This window comes from Microcaecilia unicolor, chromosome 13 (genome assembly GCF_901765095.1).
Source record: "Microcaecilia unicolor chromosome 13, aMicUni1.1, whole genome shotgun sequence".
In the NCBI taxonomy this organism is placed as follows: domain Eukaryota; kingdom Metazoa; phylum Chordata; class Amphibia; order Gymnophiona; family Siphonopidae; genus Microcaecilia; species Microcaecilia unicolor.
In genome coordinates, this window is record NC_044043.1 from 75,713,572 (window position 1) to 75,739,859 (window position 26,288).

At 44.0% G+C, this 26,288-nt stretch overlaps 1 protein-coding gene across 1 annotated transcript in view; it reads left to right on the plus strand.

The window, feature by feature from the left end:
• Positions 1-6,934: 6,934 nt before the first annotated feature.
• TNFRSF14 (TNF receptor superfamily member 14) overlaps positions 6,935-26,288 on the plus strand; it is a 188,578-nt gene continuing 169,224 nt past the window's right edge. Inside the window, exons 1-3 of the mRNA XM_030186187.1 lie at positions 6,935-7,799; positions 19,815-19,911; positions 23,340-23,465. Coding sequence (XP_030042047.1) covers positions 7,767-7,799; positions 19,815-19,911; positions 23,340-23,465 — 256 coding nt within the window. The 5' untranslated portion in view covers positions 6,935-7,766. The remainder of the gene's footprint in view (positions 7,800-19,814; positions 19,912-23,339; positions 23,466-26,288) is intronic.

The following is a 26,288-nucleotide window of genomic DNA, read 5'->3' on the forward strand; positions in this document are numbered from 1 at the left end:
AGACCGTATAAGTCTGCCCAGCACAATCCCCGCCTCCCAACCACCAGCCCCGCCTCCCATCCACCGGCTCTGGCACAGACCGTATAAGTCTGCCCAGCACTATCCCCGCCCCCCCAACCATCCGCCCCACCTCCCACCACCGGCTCTGGCACAGACCGTATAAGTCTGCCCAGCACTATCCCCACCTCCCAACCACCAGCCCTGCCTCCCACCACCGGCTAAGTTTCTGGGGATCCCTTCCTTCTGAGCAGGATTCCTTTATGTTTATCCCACGCATGTTTGAATTCCGTTACCGTTTTCCTCTCCACCACCTCCCACGGGAGGGCATTCCAAGCATCCACCACTCTCTCCGTGAAAAAATTACTTCCTGACATTTTTCTTGAGTCTGCCCCCCTTCAATTTCATTTCATGTCCTCTAGTTCTACCGCCTTCCCCTCTCCGGAAAAGGTTCGTTTGCGGATTAATACCTTTCAAATATTTAGTAAGAGGACAATGATAGCAGGACAATCTCAAAGGCAAATATAGATCAAAATGCAATCTGTGATGACCTGCCAAGGGTAGTGGTCAGCATGAGAAATTCAACAGACCACCTAACAAAACCTTATTCATAAAAATTAAATCAAGCATATGGCTGACCATGTGAGCTAGGCCTTGGACCCAATTAAAGACATTATGTGACTGATGAGCTACCCTGACTTGCTATAAATATTCAACAAATGACTACAGTTCAAGTGGTCTAATAGAAGTTAAGTTATGTATTATGTAAAGTGATTTTTAAGTAGGGGATTTATGAATGAGAGAGTGTATGGATGATACTAGATGTTAATTGGAATATTTTGATATTGTATATTTAATAAAGATTTGTATTTTAATTGCAACGGTTGCTTGTTGAAGGTAATGATTGCAGTGCAACCAATATTTAGCATTGAACCTACTACTACTACTATTAAACATTTCTATAGCGCTTCTAGATTTACGCAGCGCTGTACAAATGAACATGAAAAGACAGTCCCTGCTCAACAGAGCTTACAATCTAAATTGGACAGATGAACAGACAGCTAGGGGTGGGGAAATTGCAGTGGTAGGGGTGATAAGTGAGGGTATTGAGTAAGAGAGTCATGGTTAGGAGTCGAAAGCAGTAGCAAAGAGGTGGGCTTTAAGCCTAGACTTACAGCCAGAGACTGAGCCTGACGTACGTAGAATTGTGTGTGTGTATATATATATATATGTGTATATGTATATATATATATATATATATATATATGTATATATATATATATATATTTAATAGAACCTAAATATTCTCATGTTTCCTCTCAGAAGACAAATGGAGATTTTTAGGCTACTTTCCAAAGGTAAGAAGTCTTATGAGATCACATGACTGTGCCCATGTGTATATCCCCTATTAATTTTTTGTGCTTACTGTACTTTTCCATGCTTGTCAAGGGATTCTAGACGATTCCAAAGGGTTTTTTTTTTTTTTTTACAAATTTATATGTTTCATTAGTTCTGCTTGGAAACTTATTTTTTTTCTTTGATTGTGGTGCATTATCAGCTGAGCTCCATGTGACTACTGAGTGCTCTTAGCCACGTGGTATTTTTTCCCTATGTATTAGAAAACGGCCTCAAACTGCCTCATTTTGATCAACATTGATTCCTTTCTTTTACCTTTTGAATGATTTGTTTTCTGTTGCTTAACGTTTGGCTTGTTTGCAGTTTGTTTCCAGCTCTTTATACAAAACTAGTAAAAAAGGCCCGTTTCTGACACAAATGAAACGGGCGCTAGCAAGGTTTTCCTCGGAGTGTGTATGTTTGGGAGAGTGTATGTGAGAGTGACTGTTTGAGAGTCAGAGTGAAAGTGTGAGTGTGTGAGAGAGAGAGTGAGTCTGGGTGTGAGTGTGTTTGTGTGAGAATGAGAGTGTGTGCAAGTGTGTATGTGAGACACAGTGTGAGAGAGAGTGTGTGTGTGTGTGGGCGAGAGAGAGAGAGTGTGTGTGAGACACAGATTCTCTGTGAGAGTGAGTGTATGAGACCAAGCGAGTGTGTGAGTGACTGTGTGGCACATAGAGAGTGAATGTGATACAGTGTGACACAGAGTGTGTGAGAGTGAGATTCAGAAAGACATTGTATATGAGAGAGAGAGTGTGAGCCCTGCCCTCCCAATCCATGCCCATCCATGCTCCTCTGTCACCTGTCCCCTCCAGTCATCCCTATCCAGCAATTCCCCTCTCTCCCTGAGCCCTGCCCTGCAATCCATATCCATCCATGCCCATCTGTCCCCTCCATTCATCCCTATCCAGCAATTCCCCTCTCCCTGAGTCCTGCCCTTCCAATCCATGCCCATCCATGCTCCTCTGTCACCTGGCCCCTCCATTCATCCCTATCCAGCAATTCCCCTCTCTCCCTGAGGCCTGCCCTGCAATCCATATCCATCCATGCCCATCTGTCCCCTCCATTCATCCGTATCCAGCAATTCCCCTCTCTCCCTGAGTCCTGCCCTCCCAATCCATGCCCATCCATGCTCCTCTGTCCCCTGCCGCCTCCATTCATCCTTTTCCCGCAAGTCCCCTCTCTCCCTTCCATGACCCCCCCTCGCATCCATGCTCCTCTCTCTCCCATGTCCCAGCCTGGCCTGCCCTCTTCTCCCCCCCCCTTCGCATCCATGCCCCCCCTTCGCATCCATGCTGTCGTTTCTCCCCTGCCCTCCCGCTCCCATTGTTCTACTTTACTGGCCACCCTCTTCTCTCCCCCCAACATCCCTTTTTGGTTTTTTTCTTCTTTTTAAATTTACCTCCGTGGCGGTTCCGGTAGCGAAGTGTCAAGGAAGGAGGCGGCGCTCCCGACGTCTAGCCTTCCCTTCACTGTGTTCCGCCTTCTTTTGACGTCATCCTTGACGTCAGAAGAAGGCGGAACACAGCGAAGGGCAGGCTAGACATCGGGAGCGCCGCCTCCTTCCCTGACGCTTCGCTACCGGATTTGTTAGTTTTTTTTTCCGCCCTCGACGTCATGACGTTTGACGCGAGGGCGGGGCAGAGACGGCTGGCTGGCTTGAAGGCTTCACACCACGAATCCTTCAGCTTGGGAGTGACGTCAGATGGCTTCAGAACGTTGTCCTCAGAACGTTGAGGGTGCGTTTTATTATATTAGATTCCAGTTTCTGCAGGACTACTGTGTAGCTGACTTTCTGGGGTGGGGGTGGGGTTCCACAGTGGGATAATAAAAAATATCTTCATATTACATGATTTATCCTGCCTGCTTCTTATTTACTACTACTACTACTTAGCATTTCTATAGCGCTGCCAGGGTTACGCAGCGCTGTACGTTTAACATGGGGAAGGATAGTCCCTGCTCAAGAGAGCTTACAATCTAAAGGTTACAAACTATGTAGTCAGTGTAGGTAACTTACAACTTATGTAGTCAGTGTAGGGAAACTCACTATTCTAGTTATCTTTTGACAACTGGAAGTGGGGCAGCAGCTAGGGAATCACCTTGGGAAATGAACCTTTTTATAACTCCCAGTTGACCTGTAGAGAATAATTTCAACTTTAATGCAAGTTCTAACAGCCAAAGAAAATCATGCATACAGTCATGACAGAAGTGATTGGCCTGATAGCCCTTTAGCGAGACTCAGACTGCACAGAACATCTACAGAGGAGAACGTTCTATTATCACTCAGGGGCCGATGCTCATAAGCTCGCAGTAGAGCCTTGCGTAGATGTTTCAGTGTGTGGCTTCTACTGTGAGTCCTCTTCTCAGGCCAGTTCATTGTCTCCCTATCCGTTTCTGCATATAGTCCAAACTTATTGACTTACAAGTGCATTCACTCTGCAGCTCCTCAGTACCTCTCCACTCATCTCTCCCTACAGTCCTCCCTGGGAATTCAGTTGATTGGGTAACTCTCTCTTATCTGTACCCTTCTCCTCCACTGCCAACTCTGTTCCTTTTATCTTGCTCTACCATACCCCTGGAATAGACTTCCTGAATCAGTATGTCAAACTCCAGCTCTGGCCGTCTTCAAAGCTAGGCTAAAACCCCAACTTTTTGAGGCTGCTTTTAACTCCTAACTCAATGTTCTCACTCAACTACAAATAATGGTGGCATAAAGGGGAAAGACTCAATACGGTCAACCCATGTATATAAAGAGGTTGAGAGACAGATTTATGACAAAGAATACTATGTTCTCTACACAAAGATCCAACCATAAAGCATGAAATTTTTGCAGTGGGCCAGATACATCACATCAAAAGAAAGAGGCTTTCTTATAGTAACTAATGATACCATTACCTAAGGTTCACAAATTCATATCAAATCCACCCGGGAGACCGATAATTTCTGCTAATGATTCTGTACTCAAACCACTTTCAATATTTGTTGATTTCTTTCTGAGGCCATACATCCCATTGAATCTTTCATGAGAGATTTAGCTCACATGATTAACCTCCTTGACGCTTTTGACGGTGATCTCTCAGACATTGTACTTGTTACTTTATACATCGACTTTCTCTACACCAACATCCCACACACCGAAGCATTGTTAATCATTGAAGGCACACTGAGAAATCGATCTTCGCAGAATATCAAATCATTTAATTCTTACATTCGCCAATGTAAAAAGCAAAAACAGGAAACAACCCCTACAAATTTCCAAGACAGGAAATTAGGGGATGACCCAATGACTTCTACATGAGGAGTAGTGACAAAAGTAGTCTTTTATTGAAGCACCAAGAAGAGACTCGATACCGTTATTATGCTGGCGTTTTTTGAGATCACTGTCCATTTGCTGACAGTGCTCCTGTTGTATTTGCTTTACATAGTACAAGCACTCTTTTGCCTTTCCACATAAAAACCGCGTATGTAGTGTTTGAAGAACAGGAAGTGGTTTTGTAACCCCTGAGGCAGGCGGTTTCGTCTGCCAAAATATGGCCCCGTGTTGGGTCTCTTCTTGGTGAATCAATAAAAGACTACTTTTGTCACTACTTCTCATGTGGGAGTCATTTGGTCATCCATTCTTCCATTAGCCACCATTGCCTTAACCAAAAATTATTTTTTTTCCAAAAGAAATTTTTCCAACAAAGAAATGTAGTACCACAATGGGTACTTTCCAGCTTCTCTCTCCTGCCTTCTTCCCCCCCCCCCCCCCCCCCCGCAATGATTTCCAGGAAAGTCTCACTTTTCTTCTTTCCCCTATGATCTCTAGCATATGTCTCCATCCTTTCCTGCCCCCTTGATGACCAGCAAAGGTGGTCATTGGCCCAACAATTTGGGGAGACAAAGGGGTGGGGTCAGGGGCAGGCCCTATATTGATAACTGTCTGACAACAGCAAAGTAAAAGGAGAGGGAAGGAAGATGCTGGACCAGAGTGCAGAGATGCTAAGGGTGGTCCATCCCAAACACCCTAGTTAGTGAGATTGAAGGCTAGCTAGTGCGGGTTTTCTCGCAGTGCATTCAGTGTATACAATTTGTCATGGTGGAGAAGAGACTGAGTCCTAAGGAAGGGCTGCCTGTTATTGACAAGTAATGCCGTCATGTGAATGTAAAAATGGATTTACATATTATAAATGACATATATTTTAAACTCAATTATTTGAAGCACTTAACCAGCACTAAACCACATACACATCTATGGCACAATTAAACATCAGGTCCTGCAAAATATTCTAAAACCATGTCTGATGTTATGACAAACTAAAATTAAATTAAAGTGTTGATGTCACCTCAGTAAGGCCTGTGTGATTTGAAAACTGAAAATGCAAAATTGAAAATGCAACTCTACGAGGGTTTTTGTTCTTCTGTGTATAGATCGACCTCAGTAAGGCCAACACACAGTCCCTCCACTGCAAAACACTATGCACAAACTTGTGTAAACACACACTCAGAACCTTACTGTACCATAATAGCACTAACTCTGAGGATTCAAAGAGCAACAACCTTGTACATGAAAAGGCAGCATCAGAATGGAGGAGTGGCCTAGTGGTTAGAGCACAAGCCTGGACATCCAGAGGTGGCCAGTTCAAATCCCACTGTTGCTCCTTGTGATCTTGGACAAGTCACTTAACCCGCCATTGCCTCAGTTAAAAACTTAGATTGTGAGCCCTCCTGGGACAGAAAAATATCCAGTGTACCTGAATGTAACTCACCTTGAGCTACTACTGAAAAAGGTGTGAGCAAAATCTAAATAAACAAATATATGGAATGTTACTACTATTGAGGATTCTACATGGAATGTTGCCACTTTTTGAGATTCTGGAATGTTGCTACTATTCTAGATGGAATATTGGTAGTGGAGGAGTGGCCTAGTGGTTAGAGCACTGGTTTTGCAATCCAGAGGTGGCCAATTCAAATCCCACTGTTGCTCCTTGTGATCTTGGGCAAGTCACTTAACCCTCTATTGCCTCAGGTACAAACTTAGATTGTGAGCCCTCCAGGGACAGAAAAATACCCAGTGTACCTGAATGTAATTCACCTTGAGCTGCTACTGAAAAAGGTGTGAATAAAATACAAACAAATAAATAAAACATTGCAGTGGGTGGGCTGTAAGACACCACCCAATAAACAAACAGGACTGCAACAAGATACATGCTAGAAGAAAATCACTCTAGTCACATGAATATCACACAGTTACAACTTTGCCCTACCCTTCACTATCAATTATAATGTTCTATTACTACTATTTATCATTTCTATAGTGCTACAGGGTCTATTACACATTATGTTGACATTGAAAGTAGAATACCATGCCATACTTTGTAATGTTAGTTGAATATTTTTACTGTTGTAATTGCCTATTGCTTATGTTTGATCTATTGTTACTGTACACAGCCTTGAGCGAATTCCTTCAAAAAGGCGGTAAATAAATCCAAATAAATGCGTGAAACCCAGACAGACCCTCAACAATATGAAACAAGGGACTACAGTAATAGAGATATGAAGGCAAACACACTGAACTGGAAACCTCATGAAATCAACACTGCATACAGCAATACTTTGCATCGGTGCAGAAATCCGAAGAAGATGACAGGTCCCACAGGCTGTAACACTAATGGATTCTTGCTCTATCTTTCCTGTTGTGTTGTGCAGCTCTGCATCCTACCATGAGAAGGCTTGTTGTGGGGTCTGCTTAAAGCCTTCCCAAGCCTTATACCAGGTGCCTGTGATGTCCAGCATGTTTTTTTCTTCTTATGCTGCTACTAGGAGTAGCCTAGTGGTTAGTGCAATCAGTAGACTTTGATCCCACTGCAGCTTGTTGTGACGAATGTGTGGATTTGTGCTTTCAGTTTCAGTTGCACTTTCGAAATGCGTCTACCTGCTTCATCCGCGTCGGAGTAAAATCCAGAACTCTATTTCCTGAACAAATGCATGAAGACATAATCTGAAAACAAGGATTACAAACGATCCATTTGCGCAGATCTGTGAAGGATACCCCTCTCCCTCCTCCCCAGGCTTTTACTTTCCTGTATCTTGGATGTCTCTTCGTTTTGTTGTACCAGGCAGGATCGACATGGTTTGAGAGAAACTGTTTGTACCTTGCACCAGGCTCACTTGCGCTCCCAGAGGCGCAGTTGGATTGTGGATACTGCAGGTTACAGGAAACTTTTGCCCCCTGAAATCTCAAGTAAGGTGGCTGCCAGGTTTCTAGCATAAGAAGAGAAGTATTTCATAGGAGAAAGATCTCTGGATGTGTGCCTTTTTTCACTTCTGAAATGACTGTGCTGGCAGGACGAGTCCAGTGTCCACAGCAGTGCTGACCATGTTTCCTTGTACACGCGATGCCGTTCTACAAAAAGATATTCTCAATCTTGGTAAGTTTTTGTTTTTCAGAACATGAAGGTTTTGGATATGTCTCTGTAAACAGATTCCTTTGTAGAACCTGTTCTTACAGGTGCAAATTATTGTTATGAGAGGTAGTTACATTTATCACTATGGCGAGCAAATTCCTTTTTATTTCAGTCACTTACTGCCATCCTGTGGACAAAAGAGAATTTAAAATTCGCTTTTAATAATAGCAGATTTTTAAACATTTGTCGTGAGTCAACCCTCATGTAATTGAGTACCGTACAGCAGGCCTGGTTTTCCCAATTCTGTAGGTACAGTAGGCTTTGGCCTGCCCTCTTTCAATTTCACAAACCTCCACCTGGACCTGGCAGAGCTGGGGGGTGGGTCCTATAGATCCACCTCTGCTGTTATCAGTAGAAAATGAGTGCAGGGACTCACATTCTCCCTCCGGCATCACAGAAGCCGAAGGGCCGTAAGTGCACATCCTGATTTGACCTCATCCTTGTGCCCACTAATTTCTGGTAACAGTGGAGATGGGGAGGGGAGGGGGAGGATCAGGTGTATTATTATTATTATTATTTGTTACATTTGTATCCCACATTTTCCCACCTTTTTGCAGCCTCAATATGGCTTACATATAACTGTTAACGGTGTTAGCCGATTCCGATCTGAACAAATACATAGTATGAATGAATACAAAGTGAGGTACATGCAGTGGTGTGCTGGAGCAGGCTCTCACAGGCTCGCAAGAGCCGGTTGTTAAGTTTTTAAGAATTTTGGGAGCCGGTTGTTAAAGTAGGGCCCTCCATGGCTACTTTAACAACTGGCTCCCAAAATGTGGGCTTGGGCCCCCTGCTGAATTATCTTTTACTTTGCTGGTGGGGATGCTGAGCCCTGCCAGCCAAGTAAATAGACTACTGCTGCTCCCCGGCTCTGGGCAGCAGGCTGGGACTTCTCGGGCATGTGAGAGAAGTTCCAGCATGCTGCTCAGAGCAAGATGTTGGGAGTGGTGGCAGTCCATTTATTGGCTGCCAGCAAAGGTATGCCTAGCGTGCCTGCACGAAGGGAAGGAGGAGAGAGAGGCAAGTGTTGCTCCCCCACCCCGGCCACCCCTGGCCCTTCCAACTGCAGAGCTGGCTACGTCCGGAGAAAGAGCCTGTTGTTAAAAATTTACCAGCACACCCCTGGGTACATGTATGGTAGGTACAATTGGAGGGAACTTAGGGAGGGAAAGGGGGGAAGAAGAGTCCAGTAATGTCCGTTACAGTCTTTGGTTACATTTTGTTGCAGGTGTCCAGGTATTATTATATTGGGTCGGTGGGGTATGCTCTTCTGAACAGGTCTGTCTTTAGTGCTTTTCGAAAATTTAGGTGGTCGGGCGTAGTTTTTACAGCTTTTAGTAATGCATTCCATAGTTTTTCACTCAACATGTAATTAAACTCTGGAATTCATTGCCAGTTAGCAAGGTTTAAAAAAGGTTTGGATAACTTCCTAAAAGAAAAGTCCATAAGCCATTATTAAGATGGATTTGGGGAAAATCCACTGCTTATTTCTAGGATAAGCAGCATAAAATGTGTTGTACTGTTTTGGGATTTTGCCAGGTACTTGCAACCTGGATTGGCCACTGTTGGAAACAGGATGCTGGTCTTGATGAACCTTTGGTCTGTCCCAGTATGGCAACACTTATGTTCATATGTTCAGGTCCCTCCACTCCCAGAGGGAACAACAGTTTTAGAAAGCTGCACTTGGAGAAAATTATGTATATATACCCCTTGCCACACACACACATAGAGGTGGAACCAGCTTTCTAAAGTCTGTTAAGGGACTTGATCCTGGTACCTGCACAGAGCAGTGGATGGATGATTTTAGGCTGCAAGTGACTCTCCTCTAGGCACCCCCTCCCCTCCAACATTTGCTAAGAGGTGAGAAAGGAACAGACAGAATGCGAGAGAGAGAGAGAGAGAGAAGGAAGGAAGGAAGGAAGGAAGGAGACAGGGAGGGGAGTGATGGGAGTGATATGGGAGGGTACAGGTGAGCAAGGCACATGGAAGAGATGGTGGGGCAGCATGACAGTAAGGTGGCACTTAGGCTACCCTTTCTCCTGAGTCCCAACCCTTCTATCTTGTCTCACCATCCCTTCATGTGCCTCACTCACCCTGCTCTCCAATGTCACTGCCATCTCTCTCTCTCTCCTCATTTGATCACCATTTTCATCCCACTACCTTCCACAAAAAGCATTCCAGGCATCCTCCAACCTCTCTGTGAAAAATGATTTCCTGATATTGCATTTCAGTTTCCCTCGCAGATTCTTTTCATGTCCAGTAATGTCCGTTACAGTCTTTGGTTACATTTTGTTGCAGGTGTCCAGGTATTATTATATTGGGTCGGTGGGGTATGCTCTTCTGAACAGGTCTGTCTTTAGTGCTTTTCGAAAATTTAGGTGGTCGGGCGTAGTTTTTACAGCTTTTAGTAATGCATTCCATAGTTTTTCACTCAACATGTAATTAAACTCTGGAATTTATTGCCAGTTAGCAAGGTTTAAAAAAGGTTTGGATAACTTCCTAAAAGAAAAGTCCATAAGCCATTATTAAGATGGATTTGGGGAAAATCCACTGCTTATTTCTAGGATAAGCAGCATAAAATGTGTTGTACTGTTTTGGGATTTTGCCAGGTACTTGCAACCTGGATTGGCCACTGTTGGAAACAGGATGCTGGTCTTGATGAACCTTTGGTCTGTCCCAGTATGGCAACACTTATGTTCATATGTTCAGGTCCCTCCACTCCCAGAGGGAACAACAGTTTTAGAAAGCTGCACTTGGAGAAAATTATGTATATATACCCCTTGCCACACACACACATAGAGGTGGAACCAGCTTTCTAAAGTCTGTTAAGGGACTTGATCCTGGTACCTGCACAGAGCAGTGGATGGATGATTTTAGGCTGCAAGTGACTCTCCTCTAGGCACCCCCTCCCCTCCAACATTTGCTAAGAGGTGAGAAAGGAACAGACAGAATGCGAGAGAGAGAGAGAGAGAGAGAGAGAGGAAGAGAGAGAGAGAGAGAGAGAGAGAGAGCACAGGAGACAGGGAGGGGAGTGATATGGGAGGGTACAGGTGAGCAAGGCACATGGAAGAGATGGTGGGGCAGCATGACAGTAAGGTGGCACTTAGGCTACCCTTTCTCCTGAGTCCCAACCCTTCTATCTTGTCTCACCATCCCTTCATGTGCCTCACTCACCCTGCTCTCCAATGTCACTGCCATCTCTCTCTCTCTCCTCATTTGATCACCATTTTCATCCCACTACCTTCCACAAAAAGCATTCCAGGCATCCTCCAACCTCTCTGTGAAAAATGATTTCCTGATATTGCATTTCAGTTTCCCTCGCAGATTCTTTTCACGTCTTCCTAGTTCTAGAGCCTCCCCTTCTTTGGAAAACGTATGCTCACATATCGTTCAAGTGTCTAAATGTCTGTATCACATCTCTCCTGTCCCTCTTCTCCTCCAGGATATGAACTTTCAAAGCTTCAGGTCTTTTACATGTTTTCATGTAGAGACCCCATGCCGTTTTGGTTACTCTCCTCTGAACTGCATATGTTCTTGGCAAGATATGGTCTCCAAAACTGAACATAGTACTCCGAGTGCAGTCTCAGTAACATATTATACAGGGACTTTAACACCTCCTTCTCTTTGCAGGTTACACCCTTTTCAATGCAGTATAGCACCTTTCTGGCCATGACCACTGCATTTTGTTTTATCAACTTGAGAGCTTCAGACAGTATCTCCTTGAGGTCCTTTTCCTTGTCCTTGCACACCAGTCTCTCTCCTTCTACTGGGATGGGACGACTTCCCTATGAAGAAAGACTAAGGAGGCTAGGGCTATTCAGTTTGGAGAAGAGACGGCTGAGGGGAGACATGATAGAGGTATATAAAATAATGAGTGGAGTGGAACAGGTGGATGTGAAGCGTCTGTTCACGCTTTCCAAAAATACTAGGACTAGGGGGGGGCATGCGATTAAACTACAGTGTAGTATATTTAAAACAAATCGGAGAAAATTTTTCTTCACCCAACGTGTAATTAAACTCTGGAATTCATTGCCAGAGAATGTGGTGAAGGCGGTTAGCTTAGCAGAGTTTAAAAAGGGGTTGGACGGTTTCCTAAAGGACAAGTCCATAAACCGCTACTAAACGGACTTGGAAAAACCCAAAATTCCAGGAATAACATGTATAGAATGTTTGTACATTTGGGAAGCTTGCCAGGTGCCCTTGGCCTGGATTGGCCGCTGTCGTGGACAGGATGCTGGGCTCGATGGACCCTTGGTCTTTTCCCAGTATGGCATTACTTATGTACTGCATACAGTTTCTTTGGATTTCTGCACCCCATATGCATCACTCTACATTTTTTCACATTAAACTTAACTGGCCATACTTCTAAGTTTTGTAGATCATTTCTTATGCTTTCCACAGAAAAGAGCTGAGCCCCTAGCCTGTTCTTCCAATGAGGTGGCAGGTGAGCAGCCCCAACACCCATCTAAGTAAGTCATCATAGAGATGATGATGTGGGGTTTGACTCAAGACAAGCGTATGGCAAAATTGAAGGTGATGACACTTTACATCATGAAAATGATCGCCCTGGTGACTAACCCCTTCTGTAGGTGATTGAGAACATGGGTTCTTAGCCTCAACTGTCAAGTACTCTCCAGGATACTATTTAGTAGGCGAGTGATCCCCAGCCTTTATAATCGGTGCTGTGCTTTCCTTGCAATATCGGATCAAGGCAGAGGGTAGTGTACATTTCACCAGTAATATTTGGACCCGTCACAATGCTACACACATCAGCCTCTCCCTGATATCACACTGGTGGCAGGTAGATGAGGCAGGGACAGTCTGTAGGTATAATGGGGTGTACCAGCATCGGGGTACAGGTGTGATCTGCAGCATACATAGGTGTTGGATGATAGCCATACTTTGGCACATGTCTCAGTGGACATAAGGGCAATGGTGGTGGGCTGGAGAGAGACAACCATGCTTCCTGGCTACTTTGCAACAGATGGCTGGAAGAAAGATTGACATGGAGACCAAATTCAGGCAGAAACATAAGGCCTATTTATTCATACAAGCATTTAGACATGTTTGAGTTGTCTGGTGGCTGACTATGGTGCTAGAGGGCGTAATAATGGTAGATCTAGGAAGAGTAGTTACTGTGACTTTCATTTGTATGTGTGATATTGTTTGGAGATATTTTTACTGTTTGGGAGCAGATTACTATGGGTTGACACAGTGATGACATTCATTTATTGTTTTTGTTGTTTGTGATTGTACTTAATATGGATCGGGTCAACATTCAAAGTGATTTAACCAGTCAGAAATGGCTCCTGCTGAGGAGGATGTAATATTGGCGTCCTGTATGGCTGCATAGGTGAAGGGTTCCATCCCATTAGTTTCTGAATTGAAGCTATCTTACCCATTAACTGACATCAGACATCACAGTCAGTTCTGGAGAGTCTCTACTGGATCATCTAGCTGTAATTGATGGTGACAGTGCAAGCAGATGTTTTGATTGTGGCGGAAGTGGTGCTGATTTGTCAATCGAGGGAGTCAGGAGTGTCAAGATGGCGCAGGTGCTCTCTGAGCAGTCAGAGGCCGATTGTAGTACAGATTCTGAACGCTCAACTCTTACACCTCATGCCGAATTAGCAAGTGGATGCTGGATCTTAAGAAAGCATTCTCCCGTCCCTTAAGACAAGACATAAAAACTGCTGTTGATGACATCAAGCAAGAGATTAGCACCCTTCATGAGAGGCAGAAGGCAGCTGATAGCCACGTGCAAGGTCCTGCTAGACTCAGTGAAATTTGCCTGTGATGGATCGAGTAAAGATATTCAGGCTTTTTGGGACAAGGCCAAAGACTTGAAAAACAAATCCCGATGCAACAACATTAGAATGCGTAGGGTTCCAGAGGAATCTGCTTTCACCAACTTGTGCAATGGTTGTTCAAGACTTAGCTAGGGCCATCCTGGGCTCAGATGGACAGGATGGAGCTACTACAGTTATCAAAATTGATCAGATGCATAAGACCTAGGACCATGCAGAGAACATCAGGCCCATGATATTATTGCCTGCCGCTACAACTTTGTGGTGAAGGAGAGATTGCTAGCGGCGGCTCAAGCCAAGGGCCAGATTAAATGAAAGGGCACCATGATCATAATTTATCTGGACCTTTCTCCCGTTACTTTACAAAAGCATAAGTGGCTAACAGCTTTCCTGAGACAAGAGCAAATCCGCTGTAGATGGAGTTATCCAGTGGAATTATTGTTACTGTGCAGGATTCTCACTGACATGTTCAGTATGTGGCTAAGGCCTGGAAAATTTTATCAGAGCAAGATAAACTTGAGAGAGACGTCATATGAAGACTGTCCCTGATGCAGTTCCGAAACATCATGAACTCATGGGCAAATGCATTCCAACTAAAACTCAACACAGAAAATACACATTGCCTCATCATTTCATCCCAATACAATACATACAAACCCACTAACATTAACACCCCAGGTTACACCCTCCCTATCTCAGATAGCCTGAAAATTCTGGGAGTAACAATTGACCGGAACCTCTCACTAGAGACCCAAGCGAAATCCACCATAAGAAAATGTTTTTCTCAATGTGGAAACTCAAACGCGTGAAACCATTCTTCCCAAGGGAAATATTTTGCAACCTGGTACAATCAATGGTATTAAGCCACGCAGACTATTGCAATGGAATCTACGCGGGATGCAAAGAACAAATAAACTGCAGACCGCCCAAAACACAGCAGCTAGACTCATATTTGGAAAAACGCGTTTTGACAGCGCCAAACCCCTCAGAGAAAAACTGCACTGGCTTCCAATCAAATAACGTATTGCTTTCAAAATCTGCATGACAGTTCATAAAATTGTTTACGGCGAAGCCCCAGGATACATGACAGACCTCATCGACCTGCCAACCAGAAACACTACAAAATCAGCGCGATCATACCTAAACCTCCACTACCCAAGCAGCAAAGGACTCAAATACAAATCTATTTATGCATCCAGCTTTTCCTACTTAAGCGCACAGCTATGGAACACACTGCCAAAAGTAGTAAAAACTACGCTCGACCATCTAAATTTCCGGAAAGCACTGAAAACAAACCTGTTCAGAAAGGCATACCCCACCGACCCAACATAAAAAAACCTGGTCACCTGCGACACAACGTAACCAAAGACCACAATGGACACAACCTAACTCTTCCTCACTAAGTTCCCCTAATGTATTTACCATGCACGAACCTCATTCTACCTTAATATCACCTTGTATTTGTTCATACCGGAACTGGCATATGCTGTAACGGTACTATGTAAGCCACATTGAGCCTGCAAATAGGTGGGAAAATGTGGGATACAAATGTAACAAATAAAATAAATAAAATAATAAACATGGCCCATGTCGGTCAGTCGGTCAATGTTGAATAAAGACTGAACTGAAGAAAGATATTATAAGATAAGCATTGGGATTATTTTGTTCTTGTGCATGAATGTGGCCACGACTTCATAAAATTACCCCCTCATATTTTGTAGGTAGCTCAGTTTTCTTTATTGACTAGTAATGAAGGCCCGTTTCAGGGACAAATGAAACGGGTGCTAGCAAGGTCCTGCGCTCCCCCCCCCTGCAAAATCGGCAACCCCCCTCTAATACCCTCCCCTCCTGTTACCGGAGTCCCAGCCGTAGAAGTGAAAGGCAAGGTAGTTCAGAGATTCTGGTGCCTTAATCCGTTGTGTTCGCTATGAGCTGTGCCCTGATTGGCTGGTCCCGCCCTTGAGGGCGGGAGCAGCCAATCAGGGCACAGAGCTCATAGCGAACACAACAGAAGGCACCAGAATGTCCGAAGTACGTTGCCCTTCAGTTCTGCGGCTGGGACTCCAGTAAGAGGAGGAGAGGGTAGTAGAGGGAGGTTGGCGATTTTGGAGGGGGGCCGACGTGCTAGTACTGGGGATGGGCGGAGCGTATGTCGGGGAGCGGAGGGGCGTTGGGCGGGTGGAGGCATGGGAGTGGTTTGGCGTTTTTGGAGGGGGGGTGATGTGCACGGGCATGTGTGAGAGGGGGGTGGATTTTTTTTTTTTTGGGGGGGGGGGCGACGCGTGCCTCGTTTAAAGACAGATGAAGCAATGGGCTCTTCAGTAGGTTAGTGTAGTTGTGTTCATTATGTCCCGCCCCCGACGTCATAACGTTTTGACGTGAGGGCGGGGCAGAGTTAGATGGTTTGTAAAAGTGGTTACAGAGCTTCGAACTTACGAACTCTGAAGCCACAAAGTTTAGAACGTTGAGGTTGCTTTTTACGTGCAGATGGGGCGTGGCTGAGGGCGGGTCTATGAGTGAGGGTGAGAGTGAGTGGTCCACATAGCCTAGCCTACACAGAGTACAGGAATTCAGTACTTCACTGCCACGGAGTAAGCTTCAGAACGTTTGAGGGGGGATTTTATTTATATAGATATGCCTTTTGTTGTGGCTAACCCATCTCCTGTTTTTGATGTCTCCTCTCTCATTATGAGGAAAACTGTTCATGGATCTAAATATGGAAAGATATGGAATTTGTCATACTTCCTAATGAGTTTATGGAATTGATGAGTGTGAGCCCCGAGATTCCTTCTATGTTTGGAAAATTCAGGGAGCATATATGTAAAGAGGGGATTAAGGGGATATAGTGGAGTGGAGGAGTGGCCTAGTGGTTAGGGTGGTGGACTTCAGTTCCCACTTCAGACACAGGCAGCTCCTTGTGACTGTGGGCAAGTCACTTAACCCTCCATTGCCCCATGTAAGCCACATTGAGCCTGCCATGAGTGGGAAAGCATAGGGTACAAATGTAACAAAAAAAATAGTTGATTTTGGGAAATGCATTAACCTGCACTATATAATATTTAAGGACATATGTTCAGAATATACAGACCAGATTTTTACCGATAATGTTTATTTACAGTACAGGTAATACAATGTTAGAAGGCAGTTTTTAGGGATTTTACACAAGGGAAATGTGCCACAAGATAAATATTGTTCGAAAGTCTGAATTATTAATTAGGCTGGATTAATAATAACTCACTTTGATTGAGGCTCAAGTGAATTCTTTCTGCTGCTGACTGGAGTGATGAAGGAGCTCTTTTCTTGGTAGTTGGATGGTCTTTGGTTGAGGTTCAGATGAATTCTTTCTGCTGCTGGTTGGAGTGGTGGAGGAGCTCTTTTCTTGGTAGTTGGATGGTCTTTGGTTGAGGTTCAGATGAATTCTTTCTGCTGCTGGTTGGAGTGGTGGAGGAGCTCTTTTCTTGGTAGTTGGATGGTCTTTGGTTGAGGTTCAGATGAATTCTTTCTGCTGCTGGTTGGAGTGGTGGAGGAGCTCTTTTCTTGGTAGTTGGATTGTCTTTGGTTGAGGTTCAGATGAATTCTTTCTGCTGCTGGTTGGAGTGGTGGAGGAGCTCTTTTCTTGGTAGTTGAATTGTCTTTAGTTGAGGTTCAGATGAATTCTTTCTGCTGCTGGTTGGAGTGGTGGAGGAGCTCTTTTCTTGGTAGTTGGATTGTCTTTGGTTGAGGTTCAGATGAATTCTTTCTGCTGCTGGTTGGAGTGGTGGAGGAGCTCTTTTCTTGGTAGTTAGATTGTCTTTAGTTGAGGTTCAGATGAATTCTTTCTGCTGCTGGTTGGAGTGGTGGAAGAGGTCGTTGCTGGAAAAGAAGTCTTTGGCAGATCTGTTGAGAATGGAACATGGCTTGTCCCAGAGAGGTGTAGATCGTCCAGCAGGCAGGGTCTATGGAGGAGAGAAGTGAGAGATAAGATGGTCGACTGAGAATGTTCTAGTGTTTTATAATTTCTTGTTGGATCATAGACTGAAGTTAGGTGGGGTGCATTTGATCCAGTGAAAGCTCAGGGATAGGTTCTCTTCTGGTTTTTGAAAATGGAGCAGGGTAGCTGGTCACATGTTTAAATTACATCATAAGAGTTCCTGGCTGGCTATCTGCTGTATTATACACCTATACTTGACAGGATTAAGAGTCCTTGTCTGAGTGTAGATTGTAAGGGGTCTGGGAAAGATCCGACTGCTAGAGTGCTGAGTCAGGGGCTCGAGGAGGAGGTATTTTTAAGGAAGAAAAAGGTTCACTCTCAGGTTCCTAGTATATATGAGATTTGCCCCCTAGTGGCTAAGAAACCAGTCAGAATATTGAGTAGGGGAAGGAACTACCATTCCCAGGATACATCACATCCTAGGCAAAACTTGCAGGAGCTAGAGGGTGGGGAGGATGATTGGGAAATGGTCTCTGATCAGGGTGATGAGGAGCAGCTGTGGAAACCCTGTGGGGAGGAGGCTATGGAGTATGATAAGATGGAGGCAGTGGAGGGGCTAGAGGAGGAGTGTATGGAGATTTCAGCTCTAGCACGGACCCAAGGGGGTAAAGTAAAAGGTTTCCTGTCTGCTACAATACCAAAATTGTTTATGACTGGGGAAAGAAGGTTGATGCAGTGGAGAAGAAGCCTGTGGAGGATGGTAGCCTGATGTATTACCTATGAGGAAAAGGAGCATTATGGAAGAAGGGGAGGTGGGGAGAAGTGAAATTAAAACTGTCTTGTTGAATGATTTGAGACTGTGGGAGGGAATGCACGGAGGGTGCAAATCTGGTGGAGGAGTGGCCTAGTGGTTAGGGTGGTGGACTTTGGTCCTGAGGAACTGAGTTCAATTCCCAGCACAGGCAGCTCCTTGTGACTCTGGGCAAGTCACTTAACCCTCCATTGCCCCATGTAAGTCACATTGAGCCTGCCATGAGTGGGAAAGCGCAGGGTACAAATGTAACAAAAAAAAACTGCTGAGTAGTTAAGCAGCGTCAGAAGTAGCTGGACACTTATTAAGACTTCCTAAAGAAGAGAGCTGGACTATGTTAGAAAAGGGGAACCTATAAGGGTGTGCCCTATGTGACCAAGGATTAAACCGATAAATTATAAGAAGCCTTGCAGTTGCTGTGCATTTTGTTGGAGCTTGCCGTAAAATACTGAAGGGTGACTGCCATTCAGAAAGGGTGCCAGAGCCAGCGAGTACAGAGCAAGGACCGGACGGTGGTTGGAGCCTTCTAGCCAATGGTGAAGCCAGGAAAGCTAAGCAGGAGCAGCCCAGGCCTATCACTGGAAGGGGGACCTGGTGACAAGATGGACTTTCTTTTGTCAGATTAGGTGGGTCATGGTCTGGGAGTTTCAAGTAAATGTATGTCTTTTGTTAACTCCAGTCTCTGTGATTGCTGTCCATATGCAGACTCTGGAGATGTGATGATTGACTTTTAGTATCAACCCAGCTAGTTCTATTGTTACAATCTATCACTGGTCTTCAAGGGGAGGGTGAAGGTCAGACCTGTTTTTCTGATACTGCTCCAAGAAGTCTTTGCAATATATATTTTTCATATATATTTGTATCTAATTCCAGCAAAATCAATAATTCTCATAATTCCTCATATCCAGTTACATATTGAGTGAAATCCATAGAATACCTTTCAGGTGAATGTGCTTGAAAGAGTTCACCAATGTTTCTGTTCCTTCATCTCTTGTAATCAGATTGTAAACCACTTGGCTGTGTACTCGCAAAAGGCAGTCAAAATTTCTGAATAAACCAGAACTACAGGCTTAAAAGAGAAAGGCACCAAGGCCAAACTCATCTGGTTAATCACAGGACTTGCATGTCCAGGATCTTTCAAATATTGATGGGAGTGTGAAGGTCCTCCCGCAGCTCTGGTACCAAGGTTTAGACCAGTTCCTGAACTTCTATACTGGGTTAAGACTACAAATTTCCTGCGGGATATTTGTTTTGAAGCTGAATGAGGTAACAAGTAAATATAGATACAAGCCCTCCTCCCAGAAGCACCAGGAACGGAAAAAGGTCTGGAGACTGTAGGTCAAACCTGGGGAGTTCCCGTCAATTTAGCCCACACGAGGAAGGGAAATTGTAATTATTTTGCTTTCCTGAAGAGGTAAAATGTTATTCTGTATTTCTTCTCTCTTTTAAAGATGCTGCTAATTCACATAACTTTTTTGACGGGAGAGGAGACGTGCCTTCAAGGAGAGTATAAAATTGGCACCCTGTGCTGTCCAATGTGCCCGCTAGGTATGTGAAAATGAATATATTCAACATTAGATTCCACATGCACTGCTTTCAAGAGGCTTCTTCCATGATACAGATTATTTTATGCAAAAGAACTTGACCAGAATGTGGCCGCCTGGCCTCTCTGTGTGCTTGCATGACCCTTAAATGGTTGCTCTGAGATTCACAGCTCCAAAACCCATTTGTACATAATTTAGCTTAGACCAAGTGATAGCATGGGGAGATGGCATGGCTTAGTGGTTGGAGTATTAAAACTACTTACCTCTACCATGGTCTCTCCCCAACCCTACTCAATTCTGCATAGTGCATCACAAGTTAGGTGCTAGATAGGTACCCAAAAGAGGGGTAAACAGCAATTAGGCAACTAACTTATAGAACAGCTCTTAAGTGCTTTATGCATAACTAGTAAAAAAGGCCCGTTTCTGAGCACAATGAAACGAGTGCTAGCAAGGTTTTCCCTCAGGTCGCCACCGCTCCCCCCTCCCCCCCCGGCATATCAAACCCCCCTCCCTCCCTCACAGTTCCAGGCCCCTCGCTTCTACTCACATGGCGCCGGCTCCAGTTTCCGGCACCGCAGGCAGCCATCAGGCATTGGCTGTCGGCTCTGTAGCTGCTCCTTTCGCCTCTCACATCGCTGCGCACCTCCGGGGTCATCCTCCAGGGGCAGTGACATGAGAGGCGAGAGGAGCGGCTGCAGAGCCGACAGCCAATGCTTTATTGCTGCCTGCGGTGCCGGAAATTGGAGCTGGCGCCGCGTGAGTAGAAGCGAGGGGGCCTGGAACTGTAAGGGAGGGAGGGAGGGAGGGGGTTTGATGTGCCGAGGGGGGGGGGGCCTTGGGTGATGCGCAAGGGGGGGGGGCTCCTGCTCCTGACGTTTTCCTGTGCATCCATTGGTTGCGTGTCATAATGGGTCCAGTGATGTCAGCGATTTACGAAGCCTAGCAGACCAACTCCAAAGGAGCCATGGTCTGAGGCAGCAAGATTAGAACGTTGGAGGTGAGAATTATTATATAGGATAGCAAAGGGGGCATGCATGTGGGTGGGATATGTGGGCGGGTCAGGGGCGGGTCATACAGTTAGGTGCCAAACTTATAGAATGCTATAAGTTGCGTTTCTAGGTACCAACATTTAGGCACTAACATTTACCCCTGCCTTTTACATCGTGTAAGCATGGGCGCCTAAAGTTGGTTGCCCCAATGCCAGCTTAGGTTCTGTTCTTTAATGGAATCTGGGTGCCCAGATGCTATTGTACAATACTATTTTAACACACATATTATGGGTGCCTAATCTTTGGTGCCTTTATCAAATTGCCCCCTTTGCGTGTGAACTTGGGCAAGTCATTTCTACCTCCCTGTGTCTTTGGGGTTTCAGAAACAAGGGCCCATTATTTTCAGCCCGCGGGAGATAACCCGGGCTGGCTCCTGCAGTCAGCGCTGAACCCAGATATTCAATGCCGGGCCGTTTCCGGTGACCGGTATTGAATATCCAGGGTTTTTTGGCTGGTTTAAAGATAACCGGCTATGTTGATATTCAGACGTAGCCGGTTATATTTAAACCGGCCAAAAATATACCAGAACCATACTAGAAGACATGCATTTTTTATCCATAAAGGTCTTTGTCAAGACCACTTTTATATCTGATTTATCTGGAAGTGCTTCATATGTGAAATTCTGAAGTAAATCTAACTAAAAAGTAAGACTGCTGAGGCAGGCCTTGTGGCCGAAACACAGCGTTGTGTCAAGTCTTTTATCAAGAAACTTTTGCCACTCAAGATTGTCTCTTTTGCTTCCTGAACCCGTGGTCCATCACCCACTACTTCTGTTAGTTTGTGTATCCTCGTGGGATCAGAGAGTTCTCCATTTCTGCGGATTTCTGTACGGACAGGAAAGTTGGCACATTTAGCGCTGAGCAGCAGATTTGCCGTGATTCTAATGTGGCATGAATTAACAAGCTCATTATTTTGAGCATGCCATGGCAATTTTTCTGCAGTAGATTCGCGCGCCAGTTTCCCTCTACCATGAATCTTTGAGGATCAGTCCCCTGCTACACACTGCAAGATGTACTATGCAATATAATAGTAATGAGCTGCTTTAAATGCATTTTCATGTTTTTCATCTCATTACTATGTACTGTACTAACAACAACCTCTAATGGGCTAACAACTTTTCAGAATAACTGCACCTAATATACTCCAATGCAGAGCTAACCCAGTTATGCTTAAACTTCTTTATTTCTTAATACAAAAAATATATCAAATATTTATTCACCAAATCAACATATTCTACATTCGTACACTTTCACCCTCCATTCAACCACTTACACACATTAAGGCTACTAACTAATACAAAAACTCTACTGACTACCATCCAAACCCATTAGTCCAAGGTATTAAATATATCAAAAACACTGCTAAATCCGCAGTACACCACTTCAATTAGTTTATGTGTCCACTTGGTATAAAGTCTTTATAGTTCCCAATAGGTACTCCTTCACACGTCACTGCAATCTTGTAATGACGTGACAAATATATAATCCCAGTGGTCAACCTTCAGTTGTTCGTATCTTAAAAGTTTTGATAGACCAACGGCGTCTCAGTCGAGTAGCATACTCAGTACCACAAGTTCTCAGCTTAATGTGCGATCAATCCATCCAGTTACTGGAACACCCCAGACTCAACACAGTCTGCTTTTCGCTATACAGCGTCATCAGACTGTGTTGAGTCTGGGGTGTTCCAGTAACTGGATGGATTGATCGCACATTAAGCTGAGAACTTGTGGTACTGAGTATGCTACTCGACTGAGACGCCGTTGGTCTATCAAAACTTTTAAGATACGAACAACTGAAGGTTGACCACTGGGATTATATATTTGTCACGTCATTACAAGATTGCAGTGACGTGTGAAGGAGTACCTATTGGGAACTATGAAGACTTTATATCAAGAGGACACATAAACTAATTGAAGTGGTGTACTGCGGATTTAGCAGTGTTTTTGATATATTTAATACCTTGACTAATGGGTTTGGAGTGTAGTCAGTAGAGTTTTTGTATTAGTTAGTAGCCTTAATGTGTGTAAGTGGTTGATTGGAGGGTGAAAGTGTACGAATGTAGAATATGTTGTTTTGGTGAATAAATATTTGATATAATTTTTGTATTAAGAAATAAAGAAGTTTAAGCATTACTATGTACTGTGAGGTGACTTGTTTAGCATTACATTAGGGCATCGGACCCAGCGTTAGAGCCCTTTAACATGCATTAAAGGGCAAATAACACAAGTTAGTGCCCTAACGCAACTTGCTAATTTCCCCCAGGGCTTTTGTTTTGGAAATAGGCATCGACAGTGCAGTATTTTATGAAACTGTAATTTCAGATAAGTGGTAAAAATATTTGATGCTTCTTAACATGAACCCAGTGTTTCTCCTGCATATTTTAGCCAACAGAGTTTACAGACATTGCACGGAAACATCAAGTACAACCTGTGTTCCCTGTGTGGAAGGAACATATATGGATCATCCAAACGGCCTCCCAGATTGTTTCAAATGCAAATTTTGTGACAGAGGTGAGAAGCGATATTGGGGGTTGTTTTCAAGTAGCTCATGTAATTGCAAGGTATGTGGGTGCCTTTAGCCTATACACCAAATACAGTAGCTTCTCTTAACTTTTGTCATTCATACGAACTTTCAAATTTTCTACAAATTTTGCACTGCTTTTCTGTGTGGGCAGCCGAAGGGGCAAACGAGCTCGGACATCTGTGAAAATGAGTATATGTATATTTTGCTCCTCTTTGTCCCCAAAACTCAGTTGGTATGTTGACAACACTGAGGTGTAGCAGGCCACTGAGTTAAATCCCAGGATGACTTGAGGGCAATAATATTTCTTCCCCTAACTAATCGGACCTCCAAGGAGCATTGTCATTAATCTGATAAACGTTTGTGTGCTGTGAAAAATTGTGTATGTTTTTTCCTGACCCGAGAAAGGCAGTTCTCAGCTAAGCCATATTACCCACACAATAGTTTTGAAAATTGTTCTCCCTAAGGGTATTTGACGCTGAGTTTCTGTTGCCTTTGAGATGTTGAGGGGGGAACATTTATCAACCTGGGATACAGTTAAGATGTATTAATGTACTGTTAACCCCAGTAGTTAGTAACTAGGTCTCACTGCATAAAACAGGACCTCTGCTAAAATAAAACATTAAAATATCATGTCTTAACAGCAGCCCACATTGATAACTTTCCCAGGGCCGATGATCAAAAAAGACTCTTACCAGCTGTGCACAATGATCAGAGAGGTCTAGCGCATTAAACGAGCACACCAGGCCTTAGTGCAGATAGCATGCAAATGTAGTCAAGCTTATTTAAATGAGGTCATTTTGTATTCCTCCCCAATGATCACAAAAGAGCGCCCGAAACAAAGGTGACTTACCGCTGTAAAAAATAACGCCAGGTCTGAGCAGTCGTTAGGGTGTTGGAAGAAAGGATGTCCTATGATTCTCATGCGTCTTTCTGCAAAATGTACCGGTTTTGATTGCTTTTGGAAGCAGAAGGAAGCCCATGCAAGCCTTTGAGCACTGGTTGTGAGAAACAACAGAGCTGAAAAGCGCACACATTAGCGTTCTCGTCCTGTGTCTAAATTTAAAGTGGCCATGCTTTCAAAAAAGCCCAAAGCACACATTGGCACCTGTTACTTGAATCTAAATATAAATGTCCAGAAAACAAAATTTTAAATGCTTATATTTAGGCTGCAGAAAACAGACGCCAATGTGTGCTTCACGTTTGGGTTTTACCAGGCGCTTGCGCACAAGAGCTGAGCTTGTTGCTGAACTCTTCTGCGCTTGCGGCAAGTACAAGTATTAGGGTGTTGTTCTTCTGCACTGTTTCGGCAGTATTTTTATGGGGCTATTCAGAATAGTGCCTGAGTTTTGTTCATTGGCACAGTGAAAAGAGTTTCAGTCTTTGGTAACCAGAGCTGATATTGTGATGTCATAATGCCTCATTCCACCAATGCCTAAGAGCCAAGATCATCAGTGATGTCACAATGGCTTGATTTATTACATATAGTAGTGATTTTGATTTCTAAGGACATTTCTTTCTTCTTTAATTAAGGAGGGAAGTTATCAACATTGCCTTCTTGCATAAAATGGGACCTGTTCATTGTTAGTGGTAAAATAACATGTCATAATGGTAGCCATCGTTGATAACTGCATCTCTTAGTGGTTTGAAAACATCTAGGTGGCATTTTATTAGAATGCGCTAAGCACTGGATGTATGAATTAGCACACACCAACTGTTATCAGCAATGCCTTTCCACTTACCACATTCTAGTTTAAAGTGCAGAGTGTATAGGACTTTTCTGTATTTCATTGGGTAGTGGAAACGTAGACTCAAGAATTTGCCAGCTATTCAGTGGAGGAGCTCCAAAACAGCTTAAAGAGTGGATCTGTATTAGCAGAAAGTGAGCAACCCCAAGAGCTTCATTAGAAATTTCTACTTCCACTTTATATCCACCCATACTGGGCAAGAAAAATGGAACATCCTACAGATGGACAATGTCCTAAATGTAAAACTGTGGAAGCCACATACAAACACTGTATATGGGAGTGCCCTATGATTTTGAACTTTTGGAATACGCTGTGGTCGTATTTGGGCCAAATGTTTGACTGAAATTTTGTGACAACCCCCCACGGAAGCTTGTTAACATCATGGATGACATTGTGGAAGTTTTTACTTTTTGCACTGGCAGTGTCCATTTCCACGGATTTCAGTGACATTATATTTGTGCTTTCCTAGCACGCACAGTTGATTATACATTCTGCAAAGGAACTATTGACCACTGAGGAAGGCTTTTTGCCGAAACACGGACCGTATTGGGTCCTAATAAACTTGTTTGGAGCTCTCACTGCTGTGTTTGGCTGGTCACTTGGATTTGTTTTTTTTCCTCCACTTTGTATTGTTTTCTGTTTGCGTGATTGTGGAAGGAGCAGACCCCCTTTTCTTGTACTTTCCATTGTGGAAGGGGAATGTGTCTGCTCCTTGTTTCTGCACAAAGCGTGCTTGGTGGCTAAATGTTGTGTCCCGTTGCAATGGATCAAGGACCAGCCTCCGACCTTATTACAGTGATGCATTCAGATGCATGAATTGATACATATGGAGAGACTCTTGATACTTCAAGTTTGCGCTCTGGAAAGTGTTTCCTAAAACTCTGAGATCCTTATTTGAGTACATTAACAATGTGCATTTGATCAGCTTTGTTAAATGATTTGGAGGTGTAAGCTCAGGACATTATTTTTGGGGGTATAGGGAATGGATCTTGAGTTGGATATAAGAGTGGGGAAGAGGGGAGGATTTTTGCAGTTATTTTTTGGAGATAAAATGGGATTATAACA